Below are 26,954 nucleotides of genomic sequence, written 5' to 3'. Positions count from 1 at the left end.
AAGTCACAGTGTTTCTTTGGCCATTTTCTCATTTGTCTGTTTGCTTGTGTTTACACACATTAGATTATTTACGTGTTTGCATTCGTTTCTGATTGCCCTAAGTCAGGTGGAAGGGAGTTTGGCTTAGTGCCAGCCCGGTGAATGAATGAATCAAGGAACGAATGAAGAAGAGGGTGTCTAGGGTTCATCCTCCCCGTGCCACCTCTGTACTTGCTGAATTCTTCTTTGGTTGCACCTGTCACCTTGAACCTGAATTACCTGTGTGCACGTCTCACTCCCCCTAGGCTGCTTGTTCTTGGAGAACAGCTTTGGGTTACATTCATTTTTGTCTCATCTTCAAGCGCGAGCCTGACAAGACTAGATGCTCCAGAAACATGTGTTTAATTGACTATTGATTGACTGTTGATGCATGCATGCATGCACATGTGTGTGTGCGCACGTGCGCGTGTACACACACACACACGCACACACACAGGCAAATGAGCACCACCAAGCGAAGATGCTAGAGCATCACCTCTCTGTGGCACAGAAGGTCCTGCTCAAGAACAGCAGGGCCTGCCGGCAATAGCGCCAGGAATTCCCAATTCAGCACTAGCAGCCGGTTCTAGAAATGTTTAAAAAACGTCATTCAAACAAGGGAATTAACACACTGGGAATCTCACATGAGCAAGAGCTGAGGTAGCAGCTGTGTTTCAAAACCACCCAAAGTGTTATTATGGCCACTGAAGTAAGAGAAAGGAGAGAAGGAACTGTCCAGCCTTAGCATTCGAAAGCAGACTTCACCGGGCAATTATTCCAGTCCTGTAAGGAGGGGCTGTCAGGAATTATGGGTGATTATCTCTTCCTAAACAAAAATCCAATTTCAAAAAATCATTATAAATACTAGCTCTTCGATCTACAAAGAGGAGATGAGGAAACAAAATCATCCTATTGAATTATTCATTGTAACCAATTTTATTTTAATGAAATCGACTAGGTTCCATTACTCTGGGCTTGGACATAATCTTTGTTACAAGGAGACTTCAGCTGTAACTAAATTTGCCATAATGAGATCAGCTCGCTGGAGAATACAGGGTCAGGGGAGGGGGTGTGTTGCTGGCTGGGTGCAGGGCCCGGCAGGCAGCCTGGAGGGCGGCAGAACAAAAGTCTCCTGAATTCCCCCGACTGAAAGCAAATGCCTAGAAGTCACTCACGCACTGTCCCCCCCACAACCCCGCCATGCATAGTCATGCCCGTGCACCGGTGCACAGACAAACAGCCTGTGTGATTCTGGGTGAGGTTCTCCCTGGAATGTAAAGGCGGCTCCCTTCTGACCGCATGGAAGAGGAGGACATATGACCGTGGCCTTCATTATTACCCTGGGCACTGATTAGAGGGGGCTGCTGGTTAATTTTCACCCAGTCAGGGCGTCCAGTGAAGAGGTTGATGGCTTGAAAGAAGGAGCTGCAAGGTTCTTAGAGGCACCACGTGCCTCTTGCCTTCCCCCGATGCAATTAACCATCTCCTTTTCCTCTTCCTCCTTTCTTTTTCTGTCTCTCTTACACACACATGAATGTGCTTGCACACACACATGAAATTCCGATGTAGGGCCCTGGGTCCCAGGGAGAGTGGAAGGCGGTGCAAGTTCATGGGGGTGTACTGGCCATTACACTGGATCCTTCCGTGCTCCACAGCCAAGCCCCTCTCTTGGAGACACTGAGAGACAGAGCGCCTTCCCCAGAGCCACACAGCCCAGAAAGGAAGACTCTAAGATTAGGATCTTGTAGAAGATGCCAGTGAGATTGGGAATATGCAGTCATCTCTGTAAATCAGAAGTCAGTGGACACCTGGGAAACTGCACTGGGAAACAAGCAGGGAAAAATGCAGCTGGGTAGATCCTATTATTGGTGTCACTGCAAATGCCCTGAGGCACTTGGATTCTCCTCTAGCAGATGCCTGAGCACTGCCCATATCTCTGAGTTCAGGCTGTTCCACTCCCTTCCAGGCAGACTGTTCTGAGGTCCCCTGGTGGGCATTCACTAGGACACTCCTTTAACTTGGGGGGAGGGATGAAGTGACCACAATTGTTCTTTGTTCCTCTTTAGAAGCCTTTTTTGTCCTACTCTCTGTCACTCCCCCTGATGCTATAAACATGGTAAAGGCAGGTGTTTGTAGGATAGGTGCCTACCTCTGTGCCACAGCCTTCAGGAGAAACCAGAGAGTGGAAGAACCAGCCCCTGGGCTTGTGAGGTATGAGAATTCTATCAAGAGGAGTGGCCCCATCAGAACAAGCTGGCAGATTCTCCCTGGAATGGCCTCAGAGCCACACTCATCATGCTTCGTGAGTCTTCAGAACTGCTAAAAACTTGAGTTTCAATTCTGTAAAAGCTCTTAGCTTCTAATAATTTCCAGTCTCTCGCATGTCCATTCTCCTCCAAGATCCCCAAATTTGGTTAGGGCTACGCTACTCCACCCCAAGCCCTGAGTCGTGTATCCAGACGTTATCAGAGCCATCAGAACTTCCAGTGTGCAAATTGGGCTGAACACCCTCTCATAAGAGACATTCTTTGGATATTTTGGCCATGCACCTTCCCGGCCCAGCTGGAATTCAAGAAGTCCCTGAGACAGAACAAAAATGGAAATGAACCGGAGGAATCAAGTTATCTCTCTTCAGGGAACCTCAGAAACAGTTTGGGTTAAGTGCTTGCAAAAATTTCATCTTGTCCTAATTTTGTGTCCATGTTTTGCATTTCTCTAGTGCTTTGCACCATAGGCTGCCAAAACGAGATGTAGATATTGCTTCCTCCTGCCCCCACCCCCAGCATTTCTACCCCAGCCCGTTTCCTCCTATCTGGACAGGCACCCCCCCCTCCTGCAGTGGCCCAAGGAGGAAATGGAAATCCTGACTATCTGGAATGCACAGGGCTCTCCAGGGATTACAGACGATCAGCCATCCAACCAATTTATTTGGTTAATCCTTTGAGGGTAAAGCTTAGACCAAGCATTTCCAGGGCAGTAGTTTCAAGGCCAAAATAAAGAAAACCTTTCTAAGAACGAGAAGCATTCTACTAAGCTTCACCACAGTAAGGTGAAGGCTGAGCTGGTGGTCGAATGGGAGATCCTGGCCTTAGAAGGCCGGTGAGAGTCTAGACATCTCTCCTTCTTTTGAGATCGATTCTCTGACTTTCTGTTAATCATCGGGTCATTGGCCACATCGGTCCTTTGCCACTTTACCTTGAGTTGCTGTGACCAGCTTCCAGGCACGTTCATAATGCTTTAGGCCTCCATTAAAATAACAAATCATAATTTGTCTTGAATTATGTATGTATTCTCTTATTCATTGGCCTGAGCAGGAATCTATTTGACTCTTACACTGTGGAGCACGAGTAAGTAAGAGGGAAGGAGTTCATGGAAAACATGGGACTGTGGCTTTGCCCTCTTCACCTCTCCTCTGACTTAGGAACCTTGAGCAGATGACTCTTTGGGAACTTTAGTTTCCTCTTTTGGAAAGTGGGAATGACAGCGTCGACCTGGTGGACATTGAGAGAATAGATGTAGAGAAGACACCTAGCACCTCCACACCCCCTCCACTTTCTGGGTAGTTCAAATGTTAATTCTCTGTCCCACTCATGTAAGGCTTCTCCCCTTCCCCCTCCCCCAGAGGCCACAGGGACCCACCCTTCTGCAGAAGCTCAGTCAACATTCCCTTAAGTTAGACATTGCTGTGTTAGCACGTGTCTCCTGCAACCTCAGGACCATACCAGGCATGTTAAGAAACTCCAGAGAGGCGCTGGTCCTTTTGCTGCCCTCAGAGGGCTCACCATTTCATTGGAGGGGTGTGTCCGACTACAGACAGCAGCCAAAGACCCAGGAGTGGGAATCAGAGGGAGTTTCCCTGAGGAAGAAACCACAGTGCTATCAGCTTACTCAGCCAGCAGGGATGAGAGCCAGCAAGTGGGGAAGGAAAAGTCCTTCGCCCACTTTCTGAAGACCTTGCACAAATTATAAAAATAACATTTATCAAGTTCATCCAGCTTCTGCATCCAATTCCTTGAATCCTACTGAAACTGCTACAGACATAGGAATGAATCACTGGTCTCACTTTCCTGGTTCCGACAGCGAACCTCAGAGGGTCGGATGAGCAGCTTCGGGATTCACTCCCGAAGGGGCCAGAACTGGGGTGCTGGCCCCTGTGTTTGTCGTACGAGCTCAGGTGCAGGACGGAGCCACTCCTGCCTGCTGCCACGAGCGACCCTGGAGAAGCAGCCGGGAGAACCGATGTCTTCTGCATCTTTTCATACATAGTGTGCATTCAAGGAACACCCAGAATATGGAATTTGCTGCACCAATACCCGTATTGCTAGCCACCATTTCTAGCCTGCTGTGCAGACCACCCACTGTTTCTGCCATGTGGTGTAGACTCCGCATGTAGACATTCATCCTCTTAGGTGAAGCATTGCTCTCTCCAGAAGGTCATTTAAAATGTGTTTACGAAACTATGGGGGGTGGCTCTAGGACATGTCCTAAGTTGCTGACCCCAAAGTGTAAAAAAGATTTCTCAGGTCTATGCCTAGTTATTTCTAGGTTGTAGGTGCAAGCAAGAAGAAAGGCACAAAGAGGACAGCTGTGGATGGAAGAGGTAATTTTGCTCAGTTTCCAGGGTTGTTCCCAGGCGTGTTGCAAGCCCTGCGCTCTATGCAGGAAACCCAGCAGCTCAATAAGAGAATCACAGAGTAAGAGCTCTCCTCAGTGGCCACCAAGTCCAAGCCAGGAAGCAGGGGGCATTTCTCTGTGCATTCGCTATCCTCACGTTCAGAGCAGAGAGCAGATAACCATTGGGTTCTCTGAACACAAGAGTAACGGATCTGCACGAGCACTTATGATGCAGTATAGGGAGGGGGGGGGTCAGGAGATTGACACTGGAAGGAGGTAGAGACAGACAGACACCCAGCAAACCAATAAGAAATAGAAGGAACGCTGAGAAATGTGCTTATAATGGTGTGCAGGGACATCCTTCCGATGCTTGGAATTTAGATGTTATCTTAAGTGCAGGGGGGAGGTTTTCAGAGGTGAGAAGCATGGAGCTAACAGAATCAGATGTCTGTTTGAGGAAGAGGAGAGACCTCTGCCGGACACCTCCCGTGTGCGAGACCCTGTCCTGGGGCTTTAAACACATGGTCAAACTGAGAGGTTTCCCCTCCCTTTCGCAATGAAGAAACTGAGGCTTGGGGAGCTGAAGCAGCTCACCCATGGCCCTCCTCCCCCTTCCCTCTACCTTTCCATATACCACCCTATGGGCCCTCCACTGAAACAGCCCTCCCCGCACCCCCTCCCCGCCCCCAACCAGGACCAGCAGTTTCCAGAGCTCCTCAGATGATCTGATTTGCAAAGCACAGAGGGAAATTCTGGCACTCACCCCCAGCGGGGGGGTCACTTCCAAGAGTTCTCCTTTCCTAGCACGTACCTTCACCAAAGCGTGCCTGTCTTCTCGCTGGTGAAATGCGATGGCCTCTGCCCGTGGTGGCAGGAGGAGGACCAGCGGAAGGAACACACTGACATTTCAGAGAAGATTCCAAGCAGTTTCCCCAAATACCGATGGGATGTGCTTTCTCCCGGTGGTTTATGAATAATTTTTCAAGAGCACATGTGCAAGTCATCTAAGGAGACAGAACAGAAAGTCCCGTGGCTCGTTACAGCCTGGCCCATTGATGTGGGGCACCAGAATCCCCTCCAGGAGAATAAGAAACAGTGCCTGCATCAGAACGGAGCCCCTGGGCTGGTCGCTGTGACCGCCCCGAGTTTCTCATGGCAGCCTCGGCCTGGCAGGGACTTGAAGGCGGCAGAATTACTCACGATCCCGGCAGACGGGTCCACCACCAGACTCTCTTCCCCTCCCTCCTCACTCCTTCTCTCTGTTGGTATTTATTCGAACTTAAGAAATGCCAGGCATCATGACTGACCCTGAAAAACTTTGGATGAGGAGAGTCTTCAAAGAAAACAAGGTGAAATTTCGGGTCAGTTTCATGGGATTTCCAGCTCCGGGGCCCACCGCCTACTGGTCTCCTCACTTTGGGCAAGCCGGTTCTCTTGGCTTCTCCCCAGCTTCCTCCCCATGAACGAGGAGTAATAATACAGACACGACAGGTGCCTGTCAAGAGTGACCGTGGATCCCGAACTGTGGTGTTTCCTTCCAAGATCAGCTGAAAGATTTCCTAATGAAATGCTTCTTTCTGTCAATGAAGTTTCAGTGGTTGATGCATCCAATTAGGAACAACCGAGTTTGGTCTTTATTATTATTATCTTTTTTAAATTTTTAAGCACACTCTTTGGGGCACAAGGAGAGAGAGACTTTGAGTCTCTCGGTCTTACTCCACTTAACAAAGATTTGACTTTGCTTAAGCAACTTCCCCTAAACCTCTCAAGCCCCTGTGTGCTATGAAATGATTCTGCTCTTCGGACTGAAAATCGGGAGGGGTGTGTTGCCCACCTACAGCGTCCGAAGCATTGTGTTCAGCCGTGGGTGGAGGTGGAGACAAACCCTTGAACTTCAGCCCCGCCCTTGAGCAGCCTACGTGGAAGAAAGGACAGGAACCCTGAAATCTGAAATCGGGCAGAACAGAGGTCAGCAGGGTGCTGTGGCCCACGGACAAAGGCAGCTGGCCACGGAGAGCCGTGCACAGAGCAGGGGTCTGTGCCCAGCCCTTGCAGGCACACACTAGCCACGTCCTCACCAGCCGGGACGGTGCCACGTGGAACATAGGGGGCCCGGTTTGGGGAATGAGTCCTCATTTCTTGCCTGCTAGTGGCCTCCTGACTCGGAGCCCAAGAACAAGCACAGCTCTGTGGTTTAGGGCTGCTTGCACCGGTTCTCCGGGGAGAGCCGCTCTGGCCCTGCCAATCTAGCCCACTGCCCCTCTAGGAAGATTCTTTTTGTCTTCCCTCCAAGCTTGCCCTGCTCGCGCCTCATTGGGTCTCCACATCTTCTTTCCCCACTCAGAATCAGGCCCAGACTCCTTCCTTCCGTCCCTGGCATTCACTCAGGACCCCTGAGGACCTTCTCCGTTCCTGCTGTTCATTTTCTTTTCTTTCTTCTCTTCCCTTTTTTTTTTTTTTTTTAATTGTTTCTGTTTTAAGTGGGGGCACCGGCGTGTAGCCAGCATGGCCTTTGCTGTGTAATTTAGTTTCATGTTCTGTACCCAAGAAACACGTAAAAAATGTAAACAGCGTTCACTCTCCGGGGTTGCAGTGCACTGAGGAAGCGAGAGCCAGTCCGGCTTGCTGAGCCCGCTGCTTTGGCGGTATTGAATTCTGTCCCCAAAACCACATGCTCATTTGCCTATGTCTGAAAGTAAACTTTCTCAAGCCAGGCCCAAAGGATGGGGTTCCGAGGAGAGCTGAGGTTTGGCTCCGCACTGGGATTTGTTTTTGTTTGTGCTTGTGTTGCAAGCCCCCTGCTCCCACCCCAACCCACCAGCCTTACTTCGTAAAGTCGCCTGGGCGGGTTATCTACAGACCTAGACCCAGAAAAGGCCCTTCCACCCTCTCTTCCTCCCCAGCCCTGGTTCTCTTCAAACTCCCCTGATGTTTCCACCAAATCCAAGTCCCAAGAGGTCCTAAGTGCACTTACACACAGTCCTTTCAAGGGAGGGACGGGCTCCTTTGGGCTTGGGAGAGGTGCCCCTGCCGAGAGGCATGCTTTCGTGCCAGGCCAGTCCCGCAGAGATTTCCTGGGGTCCTGCCCTCCCCGGGGCCCTTGCCCACACTGGACCCATCTATGCTGTTGGTGAACGGGCACGCTTGGCTTGTATCTGCATTTCTCTCCAGCCTGGGCCTGGGATACAGCAGTGTGGTGAGAGAGCTGGTCTGCTGGCAGGATACAGCTTTCAGGAATGTGAGTGCTGCCTGAGTGATGTCCCTCCAGGTCTGTGGTGCTGCCTGGGAGCAAGGAGTCTGGGGAAAGAATACCAGTCCCGTGCAGTGCGAGCAAGCAGAGAAACTGGCAGGTGTCAGGGAGCTCGGGGCAGGGCCTTGACGTCCCAGAGAAGGCAGAACTGTTAGGAGTCCAGGCTTTAGAGCAGCTGTCCAGAGGAACTTCCAGTGAGTAGAAGTGTTCTGTAAATGCACTGTCCAACAGCCTAACCTCTAGCCGCCTGCTGAAACGTGGCTTGCAAAACCGAGCACCTGTTCGTTTCATTTAATTTCCACTGAAGTAGCCCTATGGGGGTAGTAGGCTACCTGTTGGACAGAGCTGATCTAGAGTCTGTCCCTTCCCAGAGCTGACACTTACAGGAAGGTCTCAGGGGGGTTACTCAGCCTTCTCATCTGTGCATTGGGGACAGTAAGCAGTAATTGTAATTCCAGAAAACAGCACAGATAATACAGTTGGAGCAATGCTTGACCTACAGTAACTGCCACCTAAATCTGTTCAGTTCAGTCATTGCATTTACCTCTTTTTAGCCAACCTGGGTAGTAGGAACCACATTCCCATTCCACAGAAGCCGAAGCAGAGGTTCACACGTGGTGGGACAGGGGCCAATCCAGTTCCTTCAGGGTCCAAACCACCTTTCCAATCAATTGTTTAAAGATAGTATTTCTCTTTTCCAGAATGACCTAGGACACGTTAATCTTTTTTGTGAAAGTGTCTTAAATTCTTTTAAGTGTGCATATATCTTCAATGGAGAAATTTGGCCCTTGGTGTACATCATTCACCATAAACATGGATCCCTGTGGTCTCTCACCTGCCAAGCTTTCTGTGTGTCTTCCTACTTCCTTAGCATCCAAAGGCCTGAGCAGGCAGGGCCATACATGGTCCTTGTCAGACCCTCTGCACCACTCACTGCTGGACGGGTGCACCCCAGGTAGAACGAGTGACTGGCAGCCCCCGGGCGGGTCTTGGGGTTTCCATTTCTCCTGCCCAAAGGAACCGTCATGCAACTGTCCACCACTTGGAGGCTGAACTGTCCTTCAAGGTCCAGCTCAAATGGCACCTGGCCATATGGCCCCCTCTGACCACCCACCCATATGCAGTCTTAACCCTCCTGATAACACATAGCCCTTTTGGAACCATCCAGTGACCTACAGCGCAAGCTGCCTTCTACTTTGCGTTTCCCGCGTCCACACCTTTTCATACCAAATGCCCTGTGAGTGGCTAAGGATTTGGGCTCTATCTTTTAACATTTAGGGATTTTCTGTGCTGACCATAGGGTTTCCTGCCTGGGGAGAACTCAGAGGGTGCTTCTGACTTCATTGAATGAGGCCATTGGAAACAATGTCTGCTGAGCGATGTCTGATTGGCTTGAATGTACAAATCAGTGTCTGTAAGTGATTCCCTTGTGGAGCAGGGCAGAGTCCCCCTGATACATGCGGTGGATGACCAGAGTAAGCAGGGCCTTCTTAAGTCCCCTTCTTTGTCCCCTCCATGGCAGACAAGGTGCATGCCATCGTGTGAGTCGGGGAAAAGGGGTCCTGAAAGCACATCCTGGGCCCCAGCCTGACCTCTCTCCAGAGGAGGTTCCGGCATCTCATTTTGCAGTGGAGAAGTGTGACCTTCCCAAAGGATTCAAGGTCATCCTGTCAGCATGGGCCAGCAGCTGAGGTCCCAGCCCACATCCCTTTGACCTTAAAATGTGTGTGACTTCCGCTGCTCAGTGGAAGGTTCGGCGACGTGGCAGGTGGAGGGATGATCAAAGAGTTCACATTGTGGGTCCCAGATCGTGCTGCTGCTTCGACACCCTGCTTTCCTGCAGATGTGTGTTGCCTCGGCCAAGGGCACCCCCGGGGGGGGAAGCATCACTCTGTAAGGTCTGTGTCCCTCAGCAGAATCTGCCCGTGATGTGCTGGACATGTAAGTCAGCCATGCCCATGGGGCATTTGGTGGGCAAAGGCCCCAGATTACATGTCACAGTCACTAGCCCTGTCTCTGAAATCTGGAGGGACAGGCTGGAGAGCAATGCTGCCCTTGTCCTTGAGAATGAAAGCCCTTCTTTGCACTTCAGGCTCAGCAGGCCACTGTTAAAAGGCTAAAGCAATCCTTGTCCTCTTGTTCCTTGCATAAGTCAATGCCCCACATCCTTTGGGGCCTCTTTCTAGGAGAAATCAAGTTTGAGGCTGCCTGGGTAAGAGCACTTCTGCTCTTCCAAAGCAAAGACATGGGAGCCAATCCCTCCCCAGTTTCCAGCCCTGGTTCTCCAGGGTTCTAGGAAGGGATGAGGGAATCCTGAGCATGGCAGTGAGACCCCAAGGACAGTGCACTTGGCGTGGCCATCTTGGCACCAGGTGGGAGGGTTCCCTGCAGGGCACGTGACTCGGACATCTTGGTAGACGCAACTTGGAACACACAGATCTTCTTTGGGAAAGCTGGAGAAGAGGAGAAAGGAATGGGGAACGTGAGGAAAAACAAAAAGGGACAACCTGGAAACCCCTAGTTTTATGAACTCGAGAAAGTCTGGTTCTTTCAACCACAGATGTTTTTAAGTGAAAAATCACTCCTCTGACCTTTCGTGAATTGGCCTGTGTGGTTAAAACGGCCATTATAACCACTGTTCAGCTAGCTTGGATGTAGTCAGCGCTTTTCTGGTTAACCCGTGAATGTCTCAGGACTCCCAGAAACAGAGCAAGAAGAGGTGTACGGGACGCCTAAGACGCACAGCTTGGGTCCGTGCGACTCGGAGCTGAATGGTGGAGCCTTCCGTGTCCCGGGGGTTAGCTCCAGAGCTGGCTGTGTTCTCCACTCTAGAGCCAGTGTAAAAGACTGGAGGGACTCTAACTGGAGTTGTATTCTTCGGCTTTAATGCCTGATTCTCCGCAAGTGGTTTCCAGATGCCTGATTTAGAGCAGACAGCATTGCCTGGGCGCGCTCTAGAGTCACAGCAGCTCAGTATTCTGGGCTAGCGCTGGAAGGGTTTCAGTGCTCAGTGTGCTTCTCCAGAACTGGCGCTACCACTGGGCTCTGAAATAGAAATCGTGGTGTTTCTGGATTCCTGTCTAGAGTCAGCAGTGTCTCAAGATTTTCATCTTTTCGCCGGCAGCATCTCTGTGTTCTGATCTCGGGTTGAAGGAATGCTTCGGTTGAAGTTCACAGTGCCCTTTGATCTGATCCGGAGTCTACCCTGCTTTTATAGATCCTGATCTAGAATTCATGAAATTGCATGAATGGCTTTCAGTACAAATGCTGAAAAGAGAGAGAGAGAGAGAGAGAGAGAAGGAGGTTTAGCAACTCAAAAAGATAACAGCATGTTTTTAAAAAGCCATGTGCTCAGAACTGTGCTTGCAGCAAGAGATCTGCATCTCAAGCTTTGTCCTTCATGCCTCTGCTGTTGACATCATCTGGGAAGCCAGGGTTGTCGTGGCTCAGCTCTGGCCCGTTCTCTCCCTTCTCTCTTCTCTTCTCCGGCCTCCGCTCTCCAGAGCCCAGGTGATGTTAAGAGTTGGCGGCTCAGACCTGGCCCTCAGGCAGATTGCCCTGGCATCCTTTTTCTCTGTGCCCCTCCCTCAGCCTGAACATACCTCGAACACAGATCCAACCACGCTGCTCTCTGGTGCTTCTAGAGCCTTTTACCTCCCCGCTCCCCCCACAGGGGGCTCCTTGTGAGAAGGAGCTTTACCTTTATGGTCTTTTACATCTGGGATCCATTTCCACCCTGTAGACCAAGGTGAATAAGGAACGTACATATAAATATAAATGGAATAAGCGAATGAATGAATGAATCAACGGACGAATGGAGAGAGAAATAGAAAAATTCGAGGTTTGGCTGGAAAAAAAATCTGAGTCTCCCTAAAGGAAAGAGATTTCTGGGAGCCCTTAAACCCCTGCCTCTCACCCTTAAGAATTTCCAGAAGGTCCCAGCACGCCCTCTCCCAACCCCGTCAGCATCTTACTGGGCTGTGAAGTCACCCACGGACCATCTGGTTGGGGATCCCGTGTCCCTCCTCTGTGCGGGGAGATCACGTAAGCTGGACAGCAGCCTCCAGATGTTAGCAGTTTCTGCTCATTTTCCCCCCCTCCCTTCTCAACAACAATAATAATAATTAAAACAAACAGAGGCCTCATCCCCTACCCACACCCCTGAAATTACAAACAGGTGGGCCTGATGCCCTTCCCCCTTCCAAAGGCTTCCCGGTCCCTAAAGCCCAGCCGCTGACCCTCCGCGAGGCCTGCCCTGGGCCGAGCTGGACAGGACAGTCAGGACAGCCGCCCCGGGGCTTGGGCCGCGGGCGTCAGGAAGGGGGACGTGGGCCATGTCATGAGAAGTCCCGGTGCTGGGCTTTCCCTCTCCCGGGCTCCCACCCCCAAAGCCTTGGCCTCCAAGTTAAATGGATGTATTTTGGAAGACTAGGTGGCTTAAGAGATTAGTAATGAGATCCCAAGTCTTTCACTGCTGGGTCAGGAGTTCAGAGGCGGGCCTGGGTGACTGGCGAATGGCATAATTAGGGAGCCGGGGGCAGGCCTACGGAGGGCCCGTGTGAAATGAGCCCAGCCAGGCCTTTCAAGGGAGGAGCTGTCAGCAGCACAAAAGCCGACCGCCACATCCGACACTAATCACTCTCCCTTGTTAGAGGATTTACTGGCTGGAGAAGCTCGAGCCCCTGCCCAGTGCCTCCTCAGAACGGCTGTCTGGGCTCCAGTGAGGGGCACGGCCTAACGCCTGGCTCCCCTGTGCGCGAGGTGGGGAGATGCCACCCACCCCTCCGGGTGGGATGGTGCGAACCGGCCCCTCACTCTGTACGAACGGGTGACCAGTGTCAGCATTCAGAATGATCGTTGCTGCTGTGCTGATGATGTCTCCCTTGGCCGCACCTGGAAGCGGGTGAACGGGATTTTCCCCTGCCCGGTGACACAGGCTGAGTTTAACAGAGGTGAACGCAGCTGGACCATCGCCCTCAGTGCCTCCTGATCGACGTCTGTGCTCTGGAGCCCTCCGTGTCCTCCCCTGTCCCACCGGAGATAGATGTGGAGTAACTGGGGCTGGCGGGTGTCCAGCCTGGACCTCACCGGTCTCGACAGGTGTGGCTTTGGCAGGCTCCGTATCTGTAGAGTGAGCGAGGGCGGGGATGCCAGCCTCCCAAGGATGCACGCATCCTTAGGTCTGCACGCATGTGGTTGCTGGTTTCAGCTTGGCCCTGCCACCTCTCCCAGATGCTTTCTCAGGTCTCTTGAGTACACTTCACCTTTAAAAGAAGGTTAGGGCATCCAGTCGGTGTCCCCTAGAACCATAGAATTGATCGTGAACCATTTCTCCTCCAAGACATGTAGTTTCACTGCAAAAGTGTTAATGTGCTTCAGGACACCGACGTCTTCAGTGAGCTCCTTCATCTGTTCCGCTCCAAAGCCTGGCTGCTTCTCGGTGGTCATTTGGATTGGGCCAAGGGCTAGGACCCCAAACCTCAGGATTTTGGACATGTGGGGAGGTGTAGGCCTGAAGATCTTAGACCCTGGTAGAGTGTGGAATACTTAATGTGTTAGGGACAGACCTCGGGGGCATTGAGAGGCTCATCACCCCAAGACAGAGCCCCATGGCTAGAGGGCATCAAATGCCAAGTGATCTTATCTAGAAGTGTCTCCTGGGTGGGGGCCCTGAGGTCCGCAGCTGGGTACAAGGAAGTAGGCATCTCTCCGCTCTGCACACCTGCCCTTGTACACAGGAAATACGTCTTTGCTTGATTGTCTGTCCATGCCAAATAATAAGTCTCAAAATTGAAAGAAAGGCAGTCCATTTCTCCCCCTCCTCTCTATCTCTAGAAGGCAGGCATCAAAGGGGAAGGCTGTTTTGGAGGCCTGGGAAAAGTGATAATTGTTTCTAATGGTCACTATGAGAAAGCTCGGCTTTTCTTCCTCTCTGTGTCTCTTTCTGCGTCTGTTTCTATCTCTGTCTTTTCTCAGTGCTATTAAGTGTGTAAAAAAGAGGTCGGCGTGGAGGTTGGTGGTGTGTGTGTATCTTTCTGTCTGTCTTTCAAACCTCAGTTGTCCTTAAAGTGCTGTGTATTCAGGGCGTCAGTTAGGAATGAGAGGCACAGGGAGAAGATGAAGACAGACATAGGAGTGAGGAGAATCCCGGGGTGGGGCGGGGGTACTCCAGGACTCCACAGCCAGGCAAATCTCCACATCTGGGTTTCCAGTGTCTGTATATGCATCGACTAAGACCAGGCACGTGAAACACTTGTTAGAATGTGAGAACCTCCAACAGGGTTCTCTCATGACATCTTTCTTAAGCTATATGGCATCAAGCAAAGGAGCAAATGCTGTTAATTTATAGGACAGAATTTTTGAGTGTTCCCAGACCCAAAAAATAATCTCTCTTTGGCTTTTCTGATACCTAATGAAGGCACTAAATAAGTTGAGATCAAGCACAGATGCTCACAGGCATGGATCAGGGAGCGCTGGTGGCCTGATACGGAGATGCTGAGTGTAGTTCTGGGGAAGCCGTGAGCGGGGTGCCTCTTGCTGCTTGGGGTACACGCTGCCTCTGCAGGACTCGCCACAAACAAACATTGAATGCTGTTTTTGCTTTTTGCCTTCTTTCATTAAAGCAGAAATCCTTCGATTTCTTTCAATTAGCAAAAATGGGTACTAATTTAGGCCTTTCATTCATGCAAAGGGGTGCAAGATGAACTTTGGAAAAGCAGGGGATGCCTGTATGTAGTAGAAGACCAGTAACATTGTTATTGTTGGTAATTCATTCTTGTATTCAACTAGTCTTGGCTTGAGTGCTGACTTTCGGCTTTTCATCGCTCTTGATACCGAAGAGATCAGAAGCAACTCCCCATGCTTGCCCTCAGTGAGCTAACAGCCAAGTTCAAGGATTGCAAATAGGTTCCTCTCCTGGGCCATTCCTGACCGATAGTGAGTGGCTTGTCACAGTGTTTTATTAAGATGGATTCTGAGGTCTATACTCAGAGGAGCAGTGTGCACCGCTTAATTAATGATGTCTGTCCTGAGCAAGGGCTTGGGAGGCAACACTGATGTGTGCCTCAACTGTTCCAGTGGTCTTGAGGACCCACGTCCTCCCCATGAGCGACCAGCCTGTTTCTCATCTAGGAAGTAGAGGTAATGTTAATACCTTCCTCAGAGGGTGGTTGTAAGACCTAAGCGAAATAATGGACTTGGACAGATGCTGGTAGGCATGAAAGTAATGGGAAGAACCACTGCGAATACCAGTGACTACTCCCATCACTTACTTTGTTGTCCATCAAGTGCATGGGAGCCTGGTGATGGATGGGTCCAAACTTTCGGTGCTCACAAATGAATCCAAGGTCTCCTGGGGCCTTCTCTCTACCACGTGGCATTCTCATGTCCACACCCTGGTCTTTTGGATCAAATATGTCAACCCTGAACCACAAGTCTGGCCTTGGATAAGCCACCCTTAGTTCAATGTGGCAGCATTGCTGAGCCACAGCTGGCGACCTGCACTAGACACTGGTGAAGGGGAGAGAGAAATCGGATGCGGGCACTGCCCTTGATGCGTAAGCATGGAGACAGATGGACAGACAGGAAACCACAAGAGGGGTGACGAGAAGCTACTGGAGAGTCTCCACCCATGGGGTAAGAAGGACCACTTGGCTTTGACTCTTAAGCTGTGAGGAAGTCCCAGTGCCTTCTAAACCTTAGACTTCTTACCTCTAAAATGGGGACAAAAACTGCTTATTCCTCCTAATTATGGTGAGATGATACCTGGTCAGCACCAGTACTGTGGGCTGTCTGTGAGAGTGGGTGCCCTTTCCCTTCCCTAGCGGAGCACTGAGGAGGGAGCACCCTGTTCCGGAAGGGAGAGCCACGCCAGCTTCACAGGGGTGACTTTATTGCATCTGGCCCCTCGCTTGTGGTCTCCGAGGCTTGACCCGTGGTCTCCCAGCTGGCTTGCCCTCCCAGCGTCTTCGTCTCAAGGAGTCCTGCCTGTCCCTCTTACAACCTTGCAGCTCTTGGGGAAATACTTTGGCATTGGATCTGCATTGGATCTGCAAGCTTGGAAACTCTCCCTGGGGTGTGTGTGTGTGTGCATGTGTGTGTGCGCAGGCGTGTGCGTGCCATGCACGTTTATGGGTATCATTAGTATCAGCGTGCTCCCCCACACTCCCCCTCCCCATTCCTTTTCCTCTTTTTTTCTGTGAGACCCATTCCCAGGTCCCTTTGGGTTGAAAGAGGAAATTGGAGAGGACGGGCCAGAGACTTGAAGAGCGCTCCCTCCCTCCTGTGACTGACAAGAGGGCAGGGAGATCTGTGAAAACGAAATTCAATAGAAACCTCATGGCATCTCCCCTGTGTGGGAAAATACCAGAACTCCCGCCCCCCCCCTCCCTCTGTCTCCCCGCCTTTGTGTACGACGTGTGTGGGTGGAAGATAAACTGGATTTTAAAAACCCTTTGAAAGCAAGACATCGTTAACTCCTCTAATTGAAAGCAGTCTTCGGCAAAGGAGGGGTTTGGAGGCGGGTGCTAGATGGGGTGGCAGGTGGTGCGTGGAGTGGATGGGAGCCCCCGAGTCCTGGGGCCACCGAGGCCACTGTGTCTGTCAGCCCATGCCACCCCAGTCACCGCCAGACATCCTGGCCCATCCTACAGGGGCTTACGGCCTGTCTCTACCATCCCCAGTGGGCCCAGTTCCTCATCTATCAGATGTGATGGCCAGAAGCAGATCGCTGAGGATGCCCCCAGCGCAAATATCCGATCTCAAGGCTTTGAGGGGAAGAGCTGCTCTTTGTCACATGCGTGAAAAGAAAAGAAAACAGAAAACACATTTTGCTGGAATGGCTACAGTAAATGTTTCTGTTACCCCTCTGGTGTTTGTGAAAAGGTGGCTATGGAATTAGCCTTCCAGAGACCAGAGGCCTGGGGTCCAGGCGTGGACTTGGGGGCTTCCAGAACAATCCCACTTCTTGATAGAGTCGACACTCTCTCCTGCCTCGTTCACCAGGAAAAGGCTGGGAGTGAAACGCTGGCAGATGGTCAGAACTGAAGAGCCTTTCAAGGCTTCATCTTCCTCTGTCCTTCTGCACACGGGAAGGAGGAGTATCAGAGGAAGTCAGCAGGGGGGTCGGTTCTAGCAGGCAAGACTCTCGCTTGGCAACCCAGGACTCTTTCCACCCATCACCCGCCCTGGGGGCAGCCCTGAGGGGGCCTGCTCTGGGCTGCTGAAGCAGCTTCTGTTCAGGCAAAATCCCACCTCCATCCTCCCTGACAGTCCTGAGAGACAGGCGGACGGCCCTTTCCAAGGCGGCCTTCATCTACCATTAAGAGTGTGGGCTGAGTTTGAGCCTGAGAATTGAATCCTGGTTCCACTAATGAGCTGTGTGACCTTAGGCAAAGGACAGGAGCCTCAAGTCCTTATCTATAAAATGGGTATAATCCTAGTACCTCCCTGACAGAGCTGTCCTGAGGCCCGCATGATTTAGTGCACACGGAGACCTCAACGAAGCACCCAGCCTAGGACAGGGACCCTCTAGGTGCCACCGCTCTGGCTGTGACTCCTGGTCTTGGGGCACCTGCTGTGTTCTGCCGCCGGGTGACAGGAGCTAGGATTGATGGGAGCTTGAATAACGCACGCTTCTCACCTCGGAAGTCTTCAGAATTCCAAGGGAAAGACTGGGTTCTAAACAACCATTGTCCAACCTGACGGGCGCTGTAACTGAGGTACATAAAGACTGTGTGGACACAACAGAGAGCAGTTAATTCCACCTGGGGGGTGAGCAGAGTCTCTCAGAGGAGGGGTGATATTTGAGACCGGCTTCTAAGGGTGTGTCACATTTCACAAAACGGGCAGCCAGTGCCTTGGAGGGAGGTGGCGGGGGGGGGGGGCAGGGGGGAAGTCCGGGCACAGACATCGTGGTGGTGGAGTCCAGGACCTGCAAGAGAAAGTGTCTCCCGGGGAGAAGGGAGCCCCGCTGTGCACATGTGGGGGTACCCACCAGCTGTGTGGGGAGGGGTGAGGCGGGGCGGTGGCTGGTAGTGAAAGTAGTGACAGGGTGGAAACCGGCTCCCAGAGGCCTTTGCAAGCTGTGTCCGGGAGACTCCCCATCCCATGGTCCGTGGCGGCATGGAGGGGATGGTAAGTAGCCGGGCCATGGGCTTAGTTCTGTGCTTTGGCAGGTGAAGTCTGAGGACCGTAGAGCAGGGAGAGCAAGAGGAGGCAAAGACAGTGGTAGCTGGTGCCTTCTCCGTCAGCCAAAGGGGAGGTTTGAATGAGACCAGCACCAGCCCTGGTCCATTGTGACAGAACGCACAGAACATGGTGGCGGAGGGATCAGAGTCTGGCTGCTGACTGTCCTGCACGGCTGGGTAGATGACCTTAAAGGAGTTATTTAAAGCCTCTGTGCCTTGTTTCCTCATCAGAAAAATGGGACAATGATTCCAAGCTCTCAGAGGCTGACTGTGGGATAAATGATATTGTGACCTTGAGACCCGTGGTGGATGCTCTGGCTGTGGGCGTCCTCAAGCTACTTGAGGGCCATTCCATACGACCGCTGCATTTCACAGATGGGGAAATCGAGGGTGGGGGAGAGGTCCAGCTAGTAAGTGACATAGCCAGAACTGACCCAGCTCCCCTGTTTCCTGTGGGGGTGTTTAGTGTAAGCCCATCCCTGAACATGACGGGATGTCTAAGGCATTCATGTTAAAGACCAAGCAGGAACACAGTCTCTAACCGCCGCCCTCCCCCCCACCCCCAGGTCCTGCAGGTGTTAAGATGGGACTGGAGGACAGTGGCTGCTCAGCTTCCTCAAAGACCTAGAGCTGGGCTTCTCTGGGAGAAAGGAGGGACATGGGCACCCCAATTCCTGTCTGCTCTTTCTGCCATGCATGCTTGGGGAAGAGGGAGACATCTCACTGGAGGTGGTCCTACACACAAAAAAGTAGGATTGAGGGGCTCCCAGCTGGCTCAGTCAGAAGAGCATGGAACTCTTGAGCTCAGGCCCATGAGTTTGAGACCCACACTGGGTATAGAGCTTACTAAAATAAATAATCTTTTTATGAAAAAAGTAGGATCGAGGGGGTGCCGAGCACAGGTAAGGAAAAAGCATCAGTTCTCGGAGCCAAGAAAAGTCTGCATTTAAATAACAGTTTTGCTACCTACTTGCTGTGTTATGTTATACAAGACAGCCCACTCTTCCTTGAGCCCAGCAAAAGTAATGGTTTCAGTAAATTACTCTTCAGTCCCTCTAAGTCTGGAACTCTAAATCAGAAAGCTTATAGACATTGTTGCTTAGAGGAAAAAGTAGGAGGAATTAGAGCCAGACATCTTCTCCTAGCTGTTGGGAAGAGCTGTCTAGAGTCCATTGAATTGCCTATAAGGGGGAATGAGTTCTCTGGTTCTGAAGTAATCAAGAAGATACTGGGTAATCCTTCCTCCAGCCCTGAGAATACCTAAGGGAGGATGCTCGCCAGCCCAGCCGCATCTGCTCTTTGCCTAGCATCATTATGTGACTTTCTCTCCCCCCACCTGAACTGGATCACTTCTTTTACTAATGTACACATTCGTTCAATGAATATCAGGATTTTACTCTTTCAAAACACTACTGTATCATGCTTTACTGTGACAAAAGAAGCTGCTGAAAGATCTACCGTTTTTTTAAAGATTTCATTTATTTTGGAGAGAGAGAGAAAAGGAGTGGGGGAGAGGGAGAGGAAGAGAGAATCCCAAGCAGACTCCCTGCAGAGCGGGAACCCTGATGTGGGTCTTGATCTCAGGACCCTGAGATGACAACCTAACCTGACCCAAAATCGAGACTCAGACTTAACTCACTGAGCCACCCAGGTGCCCTGAGACCTACCTTAACACACGTCTGGGTGTACAATAAGCTGGTGTTGACTACAGCTACAGCAGACTTCAGGAACGTCATCTTCTGGCTTACTGGAAACTTGATGTCTGCTGATCAGTAGCTACCTTTCCCACCCTCCCCCGGCCCTTGGCAACCACTATTCCACTCACTGATTCTGCGAATTTGACTACTTTAGATTCCCCATGGAAGTGGAGTAATATAATATTGGTCCTTTTGTGGCTGTCTTATTTCCCTTGGCTTGCTGTCCTCAGGGTTCATCCTTACCGTCACATATGACAGGGTTTTCGTTTTGAAGGCTGAGTGATATCCCACTGTGTCGATAGATCCCGTTTTGCTCACCCCCTGGCCTCTCGACAGACCTTGAGTTTGTTTCCACATCTCGGCTGTTGTCAGTAAAGCTGCACTGGGCATGCGTGTGCGCAACGCAGGTGCTAGCTGGGGAATCCCGTCTTCATCTGTCTAGAGGAGGCTGAAGTCTAGAGGCTGTCCGTGTTTTTAGAGCCCCCAGATGTGTTGTACAAAGTGGAATGAGTCAAAGGGACAGATCACAGAATGGCAGAGAAGGTAAACGGTTGCTGCGTCCAGCAAGGGTTTGTCGGCATCATCAGAAGGACCTGTGCCTAACGCATCATCGTGGGGGAGAGAAGAATGACTCACGTGGGGTCTGAGAGGCGCTGACTGGGAAGAGGGGGAGGTTGGGAGAGACACGGAGCTCACTGGAGCCAACGACACTGGAAAGACGGGAGGAATGGAGATGATGCGTGAGACGGAGCTTGCTTCCTGGGGCTGCTGGGGGAGCTTGAGGCCCCAAGGAGCGTGGGATGTGAGTTTCCTGCTTGTTCCCCCACCAGTGTTCAGGGAAATCTAAATTGCTCTGTAATCCTTCATGCGATCACACTTGCTTTTCTTGGAAGGTGCAAAGAAGTGAGTGGATGAAAACAGAGCATGCCCATCGAATCAGTCACCTTGGGATCACACTTGTATCCCTAGTGACCAATCTTGCGGCCAAGGGCAAAGCTCTTTCTCTCAGGGATGCGGAGTCCGGCGTACCACACCACATACCCCCAGTCAGTGACTGCTGAATGAGCAGAATCTGCAAGGTCTATAAAAGCAAGAGGCTTGTGAGCGTTTCCTTCAGCTCTCCCCTGCAACCCGCCCTCCCCACCCCCAGCCTCCCCCCAGGAACATAGATGGTTTTAAGATCAACTGGGGCTTTGGGCAAAGGTTCAGCTGGTTTTGTTTGTTCCTCTCTGATCTGCTCTGACTGTCCCTGGTCAGGATCGCAGCCCGCTTGGAACAAGCGCAATCTAAATAGGAAAACAGGAGAATAAAATAACAGCAGTGTGTACCTCTAAAACCCTGTCTAGTGCTGATAGAGCCGACGAGATAAGAGAAAATTGTATTTAAGCAATAAGAGGGCTTTGTTCATGTCTTAGACTTCTCTGACCGTGAATGTTTTAGATGCAGAGATAAGCCCTTGCCCTTCCCCTCTCCTCCCCAGCCCCCAGCACTCCAGAGATGCACTCCACCCCACTCTGCTGGGATCAGGCAGCTCAGAATACAGGGGAGAGAATTCCAGAACGATACAGGTCCAGTTGCTGGCCTGGGTTTCAAATGCCATGGAGAGTTTATGCAAAGTCTCGCACTGTTGTCAGATGTAACACAATCCACTGGCAGATCTGCCTGAGCTCTGTCCCAGTTGTTTTGTAGAAAAATAAATAAACTGGAAGACATCTTCCAGCCTAATAAAGTGGCTGCTTTGCCCATACTCTCCTTGGTATTAGGCTTCTAGAGATTTGAATAGCAGAAGCCTTCACCTGCTTCTGGCCAATGAGATGGTTGAATCTTGGCCCCTTCTTGTGCTTAAAGAGGTTACCTGTGATATTCGGGAAACTCATACCGTGTGCTCAGAACCCACTGGTTTCTCGGGGAAGGGTGAGGAATTTTGGCAATAAATAGGTTTCAATACTTTTCAGTGTTCTTCATGCAGTAAAGCTCTTTTCTTAAGGGAAACATTACATGGCAGCTGGGTATCTAAGACAGGTGAGTGGAGATGCTACAGGTAAAGCAGTAGAGAGAGAACAAAGCAGATCTCACAGCCTGACCCACAACGGACACCTCCAGGGAACGCTGTGAATCCCTCAAAACCTATGACCTAATCTGACATTCAGATGTCAGAGGTAAACCAGGCTCTCCTTCAATGAGGCCAGCATGCCACCACAGAACTTTTGGGATGACTGATCTGTGATTCTCCAAAGCTGACTAAGCAAATCATCTTCCTCTGGGGTTTCGAGAATGAATTGATGAAGATATTAACAGTAAGGGACACAGGTGAAGCATACGTACAGGACTCCATGTTACTTTTGCAACTTTCCTGTAAATATAAAATCACCCCAGTACAAAAAAGAGCTCATTAAAAAAAAAAAAAGCACTGAGATTGCAGTTGTAGATTACAACATAGGCATCACGTATTTTGTCTTGAGTTTGACTAATGAAATTGATATATGACTTTTCCACTCTGTGTTTCATCTGCACTCTGCACTCCTCTATAGGAATCTCTGGGCGATATATGGTCTTGCTTTGTGTGATTTTTATAAATGACATCATATTGTACCTGTCCATTTATACCTGGTTCCTTTCTCTGTCTTGTTTTTACTTGGTGTTAAGTTTTTACAATCTCTCCATTGAGGTCTTGAACTCAGGAGTAGGGCTTCTGTTTTCAGTGGCCGGGTCCCACACTGGACCTGACATTAAATATTTCTAGTGTCCTCCCTATATATGAATCTAATTCAGGCCTCGTAAGAGTTTTTTGCTATATAGAAAATCTGTCACGTGAATATTTCTTACCTGATGCATCCCTTCCCCAGCAGATGAACGTGTAAGCTAGTCCCAATTTTTTGCTACTACAAATATGGCTGGAATAGGTAGCCTTGATTCTTGTATATATATATATATATTTCCCCTCTTTTTAAATTTGTTTTACATGTACATGTGTTTATTAGGATTGATATTAGATTATCTTTCGGGTTTTTTTTTTTTTTAATAGCTTTCAAGAGTCTTAGAGTCGCTAGGTCAGCCTTTCTCCGATGAGTGTAGGGAGACCTGCCCAGGTATAGGATATAGGGAGACCCAGATCCACAGGGGAGGGTAACGAGAGGGGCCACATTGAACGTCAGAGGAAAAACACGAATGCCGAATGGCCTTCTGCGGAATGTCTGACCAATCTCAAGAACAAGCCAGTTGCTTCTGACCTTTTCCATTGTAGAACTTTTCTGTTTTCTGCTGTACAATTTACAGTAGTACGTGCTGGTGTCGTGCCTCCATGGGTATCTATGCTCAGTGTTCCCTGCAAGTTCCTCGGCATCCATCTCGTCCCACAGTGCTCTGCAAAATGCTGTCTCCCAACAATAGGACTCGAATAAGTGAATGAACTGAAGGACGGAATAACATTTGGATACACAGTAGGCACACATAGACTCAGTGCGCGTGCATGTGCACACGCACACACACACATTCTGTCTCTGGAGGATATGGTCATCCTGTCTGAGTCTTTTCTCTGTCCTTAATACAGCTCTGAGCACAATGCACAGATCTGTGCTAAAATGGTCTGCTTGCAGTTCAACACTCGGTGAGACCCCACCCCTTATCCTGCCTTTTCTGCCACCTTCCCCAAGCTCTAATAATACCAGGCAGCTTAGCACATTCTAGACTTCTCCGTTCCCCTGAGCCTTTGCTCCTGCTCCCTGCACCTGTACTGCCCTTCCCCTGTGTCCGCTCTGTTCTTCAGGATCCAGCTCAGAGGTTACCTCCTCCAGCATCTGTCCCCACGAGCATTTCTCTGTCACCTCTGCCGCCAAAACATGTTGTCTGTTCTGCCCTTCATGGTGTTAAGGGCTCCCTGTGCTACAGCAGAATGTGGGCTCCTGGGGCAGACTCCCGTCTGTGCACCCCTGTGTTCTCCTGTGGTGCTCAGAACAAAATAGGTAGGTAGGGAAGGTGCATCTGATTGAATTTAGTTTAGCTGTGGAGATCCTCTAAAACATTTGTTTTTTTTCTTTCTCTCTCCCCAGGTGTGTCGAACCAAGGTGATAGATCTCAGTGAAGGCATTTCCCAGCATGCCTGGTACCCTTGTACCTTCAGCTACCCATACTCCCAGATGGCTCAGACCACTTTCTGGCTCCGGGTAAGCCAAAGCCTCAGGATCTCCAGGAGTGGGCCCCAGGAAGCACCAGCTCCTGTGACCCTTTCGCAAGATGGTTTGTCTCCCCACCGAGGGTGTTAATTGTAAGGACAGAGAACAAAACACTTAGCAGTAGGAGGCTCCCTGAAATAGAATCCCTTTGATGCGCATGGAATGCCCCTCATCCTTCTTGTTTTGGCAAAGACTTTGGATATCTTTTGTCTGCCTGGAACCTTCTGTTCATCATTCAAGGCCTTTTAAGATTGTCTTCTCCTCCTTGAAGTCTTAACTGATCCCCACAGAGAAGTGACTGTTCTCTCTCTTCTAGTCCTGTACATGTCCGGTCGTCTGTCGGATGACGCTTGTCACGTGGTATTGTATCGCTGTCATTGGGTCCATCTTCCTGACTAAGGATTAGGGATTGTACTGACTTTTGATCTACATATCACTGACCCACTTTGAACTCCATGGTCTGCAGAAAGGCAAGGGCCATGTCTTCCTTACCTTTGTCTCCTTGATGCTTTGCACAGAGGCTAGGATAGAGAAGGGACAAATAATAATAATAATGCCTTTTTATGTGGTCTTAGGGTATGCCAGACCCTTTGTTCCCATTATCTTACTGGAGACTCACAGCCACCCTGCGATCCAGTTCTTTTACTTAATATATCACTTCGGAGTGAGGGAACTTAGGCCCAGAGAGGCAGAGCTGCCTTTCCCCATCACACAGCTCAGCAGGTGCAGAGCAATGTTGGAGCAGTTTCTGACTTCAGAGCCTGGGTTCCTCACGGCCTCCTTGTTCCCATTACGGACCCATGCCGAAAGGCCCAGGCCCTGCATGGAAGATGCTTCTTGCAGTCCCCGCCCGGTGGCCTGAGTGCATGAGTGACCCTCCTGTGCCTTCTGCATTTCAGGCATACTTTTCTCAGCCAATGGTTGCCGCAGCTGTCATCGTCCACCTGGTGACGGATGGCACCTATTATGGGGACCAGAAGCAAGAGACCATCAGCGTCCAGCTGTTTGATACCAAAGATCAGAGCCACGATCTCGGTGAGCACTCTATCATGCAGGTGGCTCTCGGGACCGTATCTGCCTAGGGTGGTTCAAGGAGCCACCAAGAGCTAGTTCTTCCTTCGTCTTTCCTCTTTCTTGCTTCTCTGTTTGAAGTTCTGCTTACCTTCAAATCAGGAGGCTTTCGTGTATCCCGAGAAGCCTGGATGTGGCAGATAGGGGGTTTGGGGGCCACAGTCCCAGTCCTCCCTTCAAGAGCTCCTTTCTACCAGGCATCCTTAATCTTGGGCACCCCTCTGATCCTCAAAAGGCCCTAGGATGGAGACTAAGCAAAGGCCCTTTCTGCAGATATCAGCATCTGAGGCCCCAAGAGAGGCACTGAAAGACCCCGGGTCACATGGCCAGGTCTCTGGAATCCTAGCCATGGCTCCTTCCCCACCCCAGCCCCCAACCCCGTACAGGGAGGTGTCCCGTAGCGCCCCACCGCGGCAGCCATGCCGTTCCTGCCGGCACCACCTGAGGAACTCCCCCACAGGAGGAGGAGTAAGGAAAGACCAGGAATGGGAAGGCAGGTCAACAGCCAGGTCCTGCGTGCTGAGAGGCTGCCTCCGCACCGGGCTGGGGTAAGGGACAAGGCCAGAGTCGTCAGGCAGTCACTTGCACACCCGTCTGTGCACCCATGTGTGCATGGGGCAGAGGAAAGAGCGCCAGCTCCAGGGCCGACGGCCTGGGCTTCCGTCCTGTCCCTGCCACACCCTCGGCTCAAGAAGGTACACGCTTTTCTTGACCTCAGAGCCCCTCATGTGGCATCTTGCTCTCCTCATAGACACAATGGGGCCAACGGTGCCACGTCATCATCAGAGCGAGAAGGATTCCTCAGGGCTGTGGTGACAGTGCCCCGCATGAGCGCCCGCACTGGGAAAGCCCTGTTGTCCCTCCCACATTTCCACTCGAACTCCGGGTAGCCATTGCCAGTGTCTGGAATCCCAGGCCAGCCCCGGAGGCCGGCCTCCCCAGCTATGGCTGCGCCATTCCACAGGGAGCTCGGTTCAAAGACCCGTATGAAGCCAGCAGGCACGGGGTCATCTCAGGGTCAAGCAGAAGCCCAGGGAGCAGGGAGAGGATTTTATTTTGTTTTTATGTTTACTTATTTAGTTAGTTTTAGAGGCAAGGGAAGTGATGGGGTTGGGGTGGGGTCGGGGGGGGGGTCATATGAATAAGGAAGAGAAAGAAAACCCCTCTGGACTTATCTGGATTCCAGAGAAAATTCCCTAAGTGAGAAGCAAATATTTTCCTAGCTGTCGTGCCATTGCGGCGGGCTCTGAGGCGTGGGGAAAGGTCTGGTTCCACAGAAGCGGCTGGGATCCCATGACCCAGTGTCTGAGGCTTCCACGTGTCCCCGTCCCTCCCCGCAGTGTCCCCCGGCCTCTGTCCTCCGATCCTGGCACCCCTTGGGGAGCCTTTGCTGTTCTGAGGGACCAGAGAAGGGTGCCTTCTGGATAGGGAACTGGACGTCCCCAACAGTGCAGGCCTGCCGGGATGCACACGGATTCAGCCCTGAGTTTGTTTGCAGGAAGTGAGTTTTGGGAGCTTGCCGGACTCCCATCATTAGGTAGGCTCAGCCGTGATGTGAACCGAGGTCCATCCGACCCCAGAGCCGGTGTCTGTTTCTCCGACTGTATCCCACACGCCAGCATTCCCTTCCCTCCTCTGGGCATGCCCTTCCTCTCTGCCTCCTCCCTTGCTCCTCGAAGCCTGGGGACCTGTTCCCCATTCTAGAAAGAACTGAGGGCTTTGGGATGGGGGCAAGCCCAGGCTCAGCACGGACTGTACATGGCTGGCTGTTGGGGGCCACTTCCTGTCCCTGGTTCCCAGGGTCACCTCTGCAGCCCGGCTACTGCGGTCCGGACCTTGCGGGACTGCTCTTGGGTTCCTGGACTAAAAATGAGGGCAGCCTGCTGCTGGGGCTGGTGTGCACCATCTCTGCGGCTGACTGGGGCTGCTGGGGCTGGTGTGCACC

At 51.2% G+C, this 26,954-nt stretch overlaps 1 protein-coding gene across 1 annotated transcript in view; it reads left to right on the top strand.

The window, feature by feature from the left end:
• The window catches only part of PAPPA (pappalysin 1), a 207,402-nt gene that overhangs the window by 112,503 nt on the left and 67,945 nt on the right, over positions 1 to 26,954 (top strand). The window contains exons 11-12 of the mRNA XM_059410111.1: positions 23,816 to 23,929; positions 24,838 to 24,973. Of these exons, the coding sequence (XP_059266094.1) occupies positions 23,816 to 23,929; positions 24,838 to 24,973 (250 nt within the window). The remainder of the gene's footprint in view (positions 1 to 23,815; positions 23,930 to 24,837; positions 24,974 to 26,954) is intronic.

Source organism: Mustela nigripes, chromosome 9 (genome assembly GCF_022355385.1).
Source record: "Mustela nigripes isolate SB6536 chromosome 9, MUSNIG.SB6536, whole genome shotgun sequence".
NCBI lineage: Eukaryota > Metazoa > Chordata > Mammalia > Carnivora > Mustelidae > Mustela > Mustela nigripes.
Note: the sequence above shows the minus strand (reverse complement) of the source record. Positions and strands in the feature narration are given on the sequence as shown.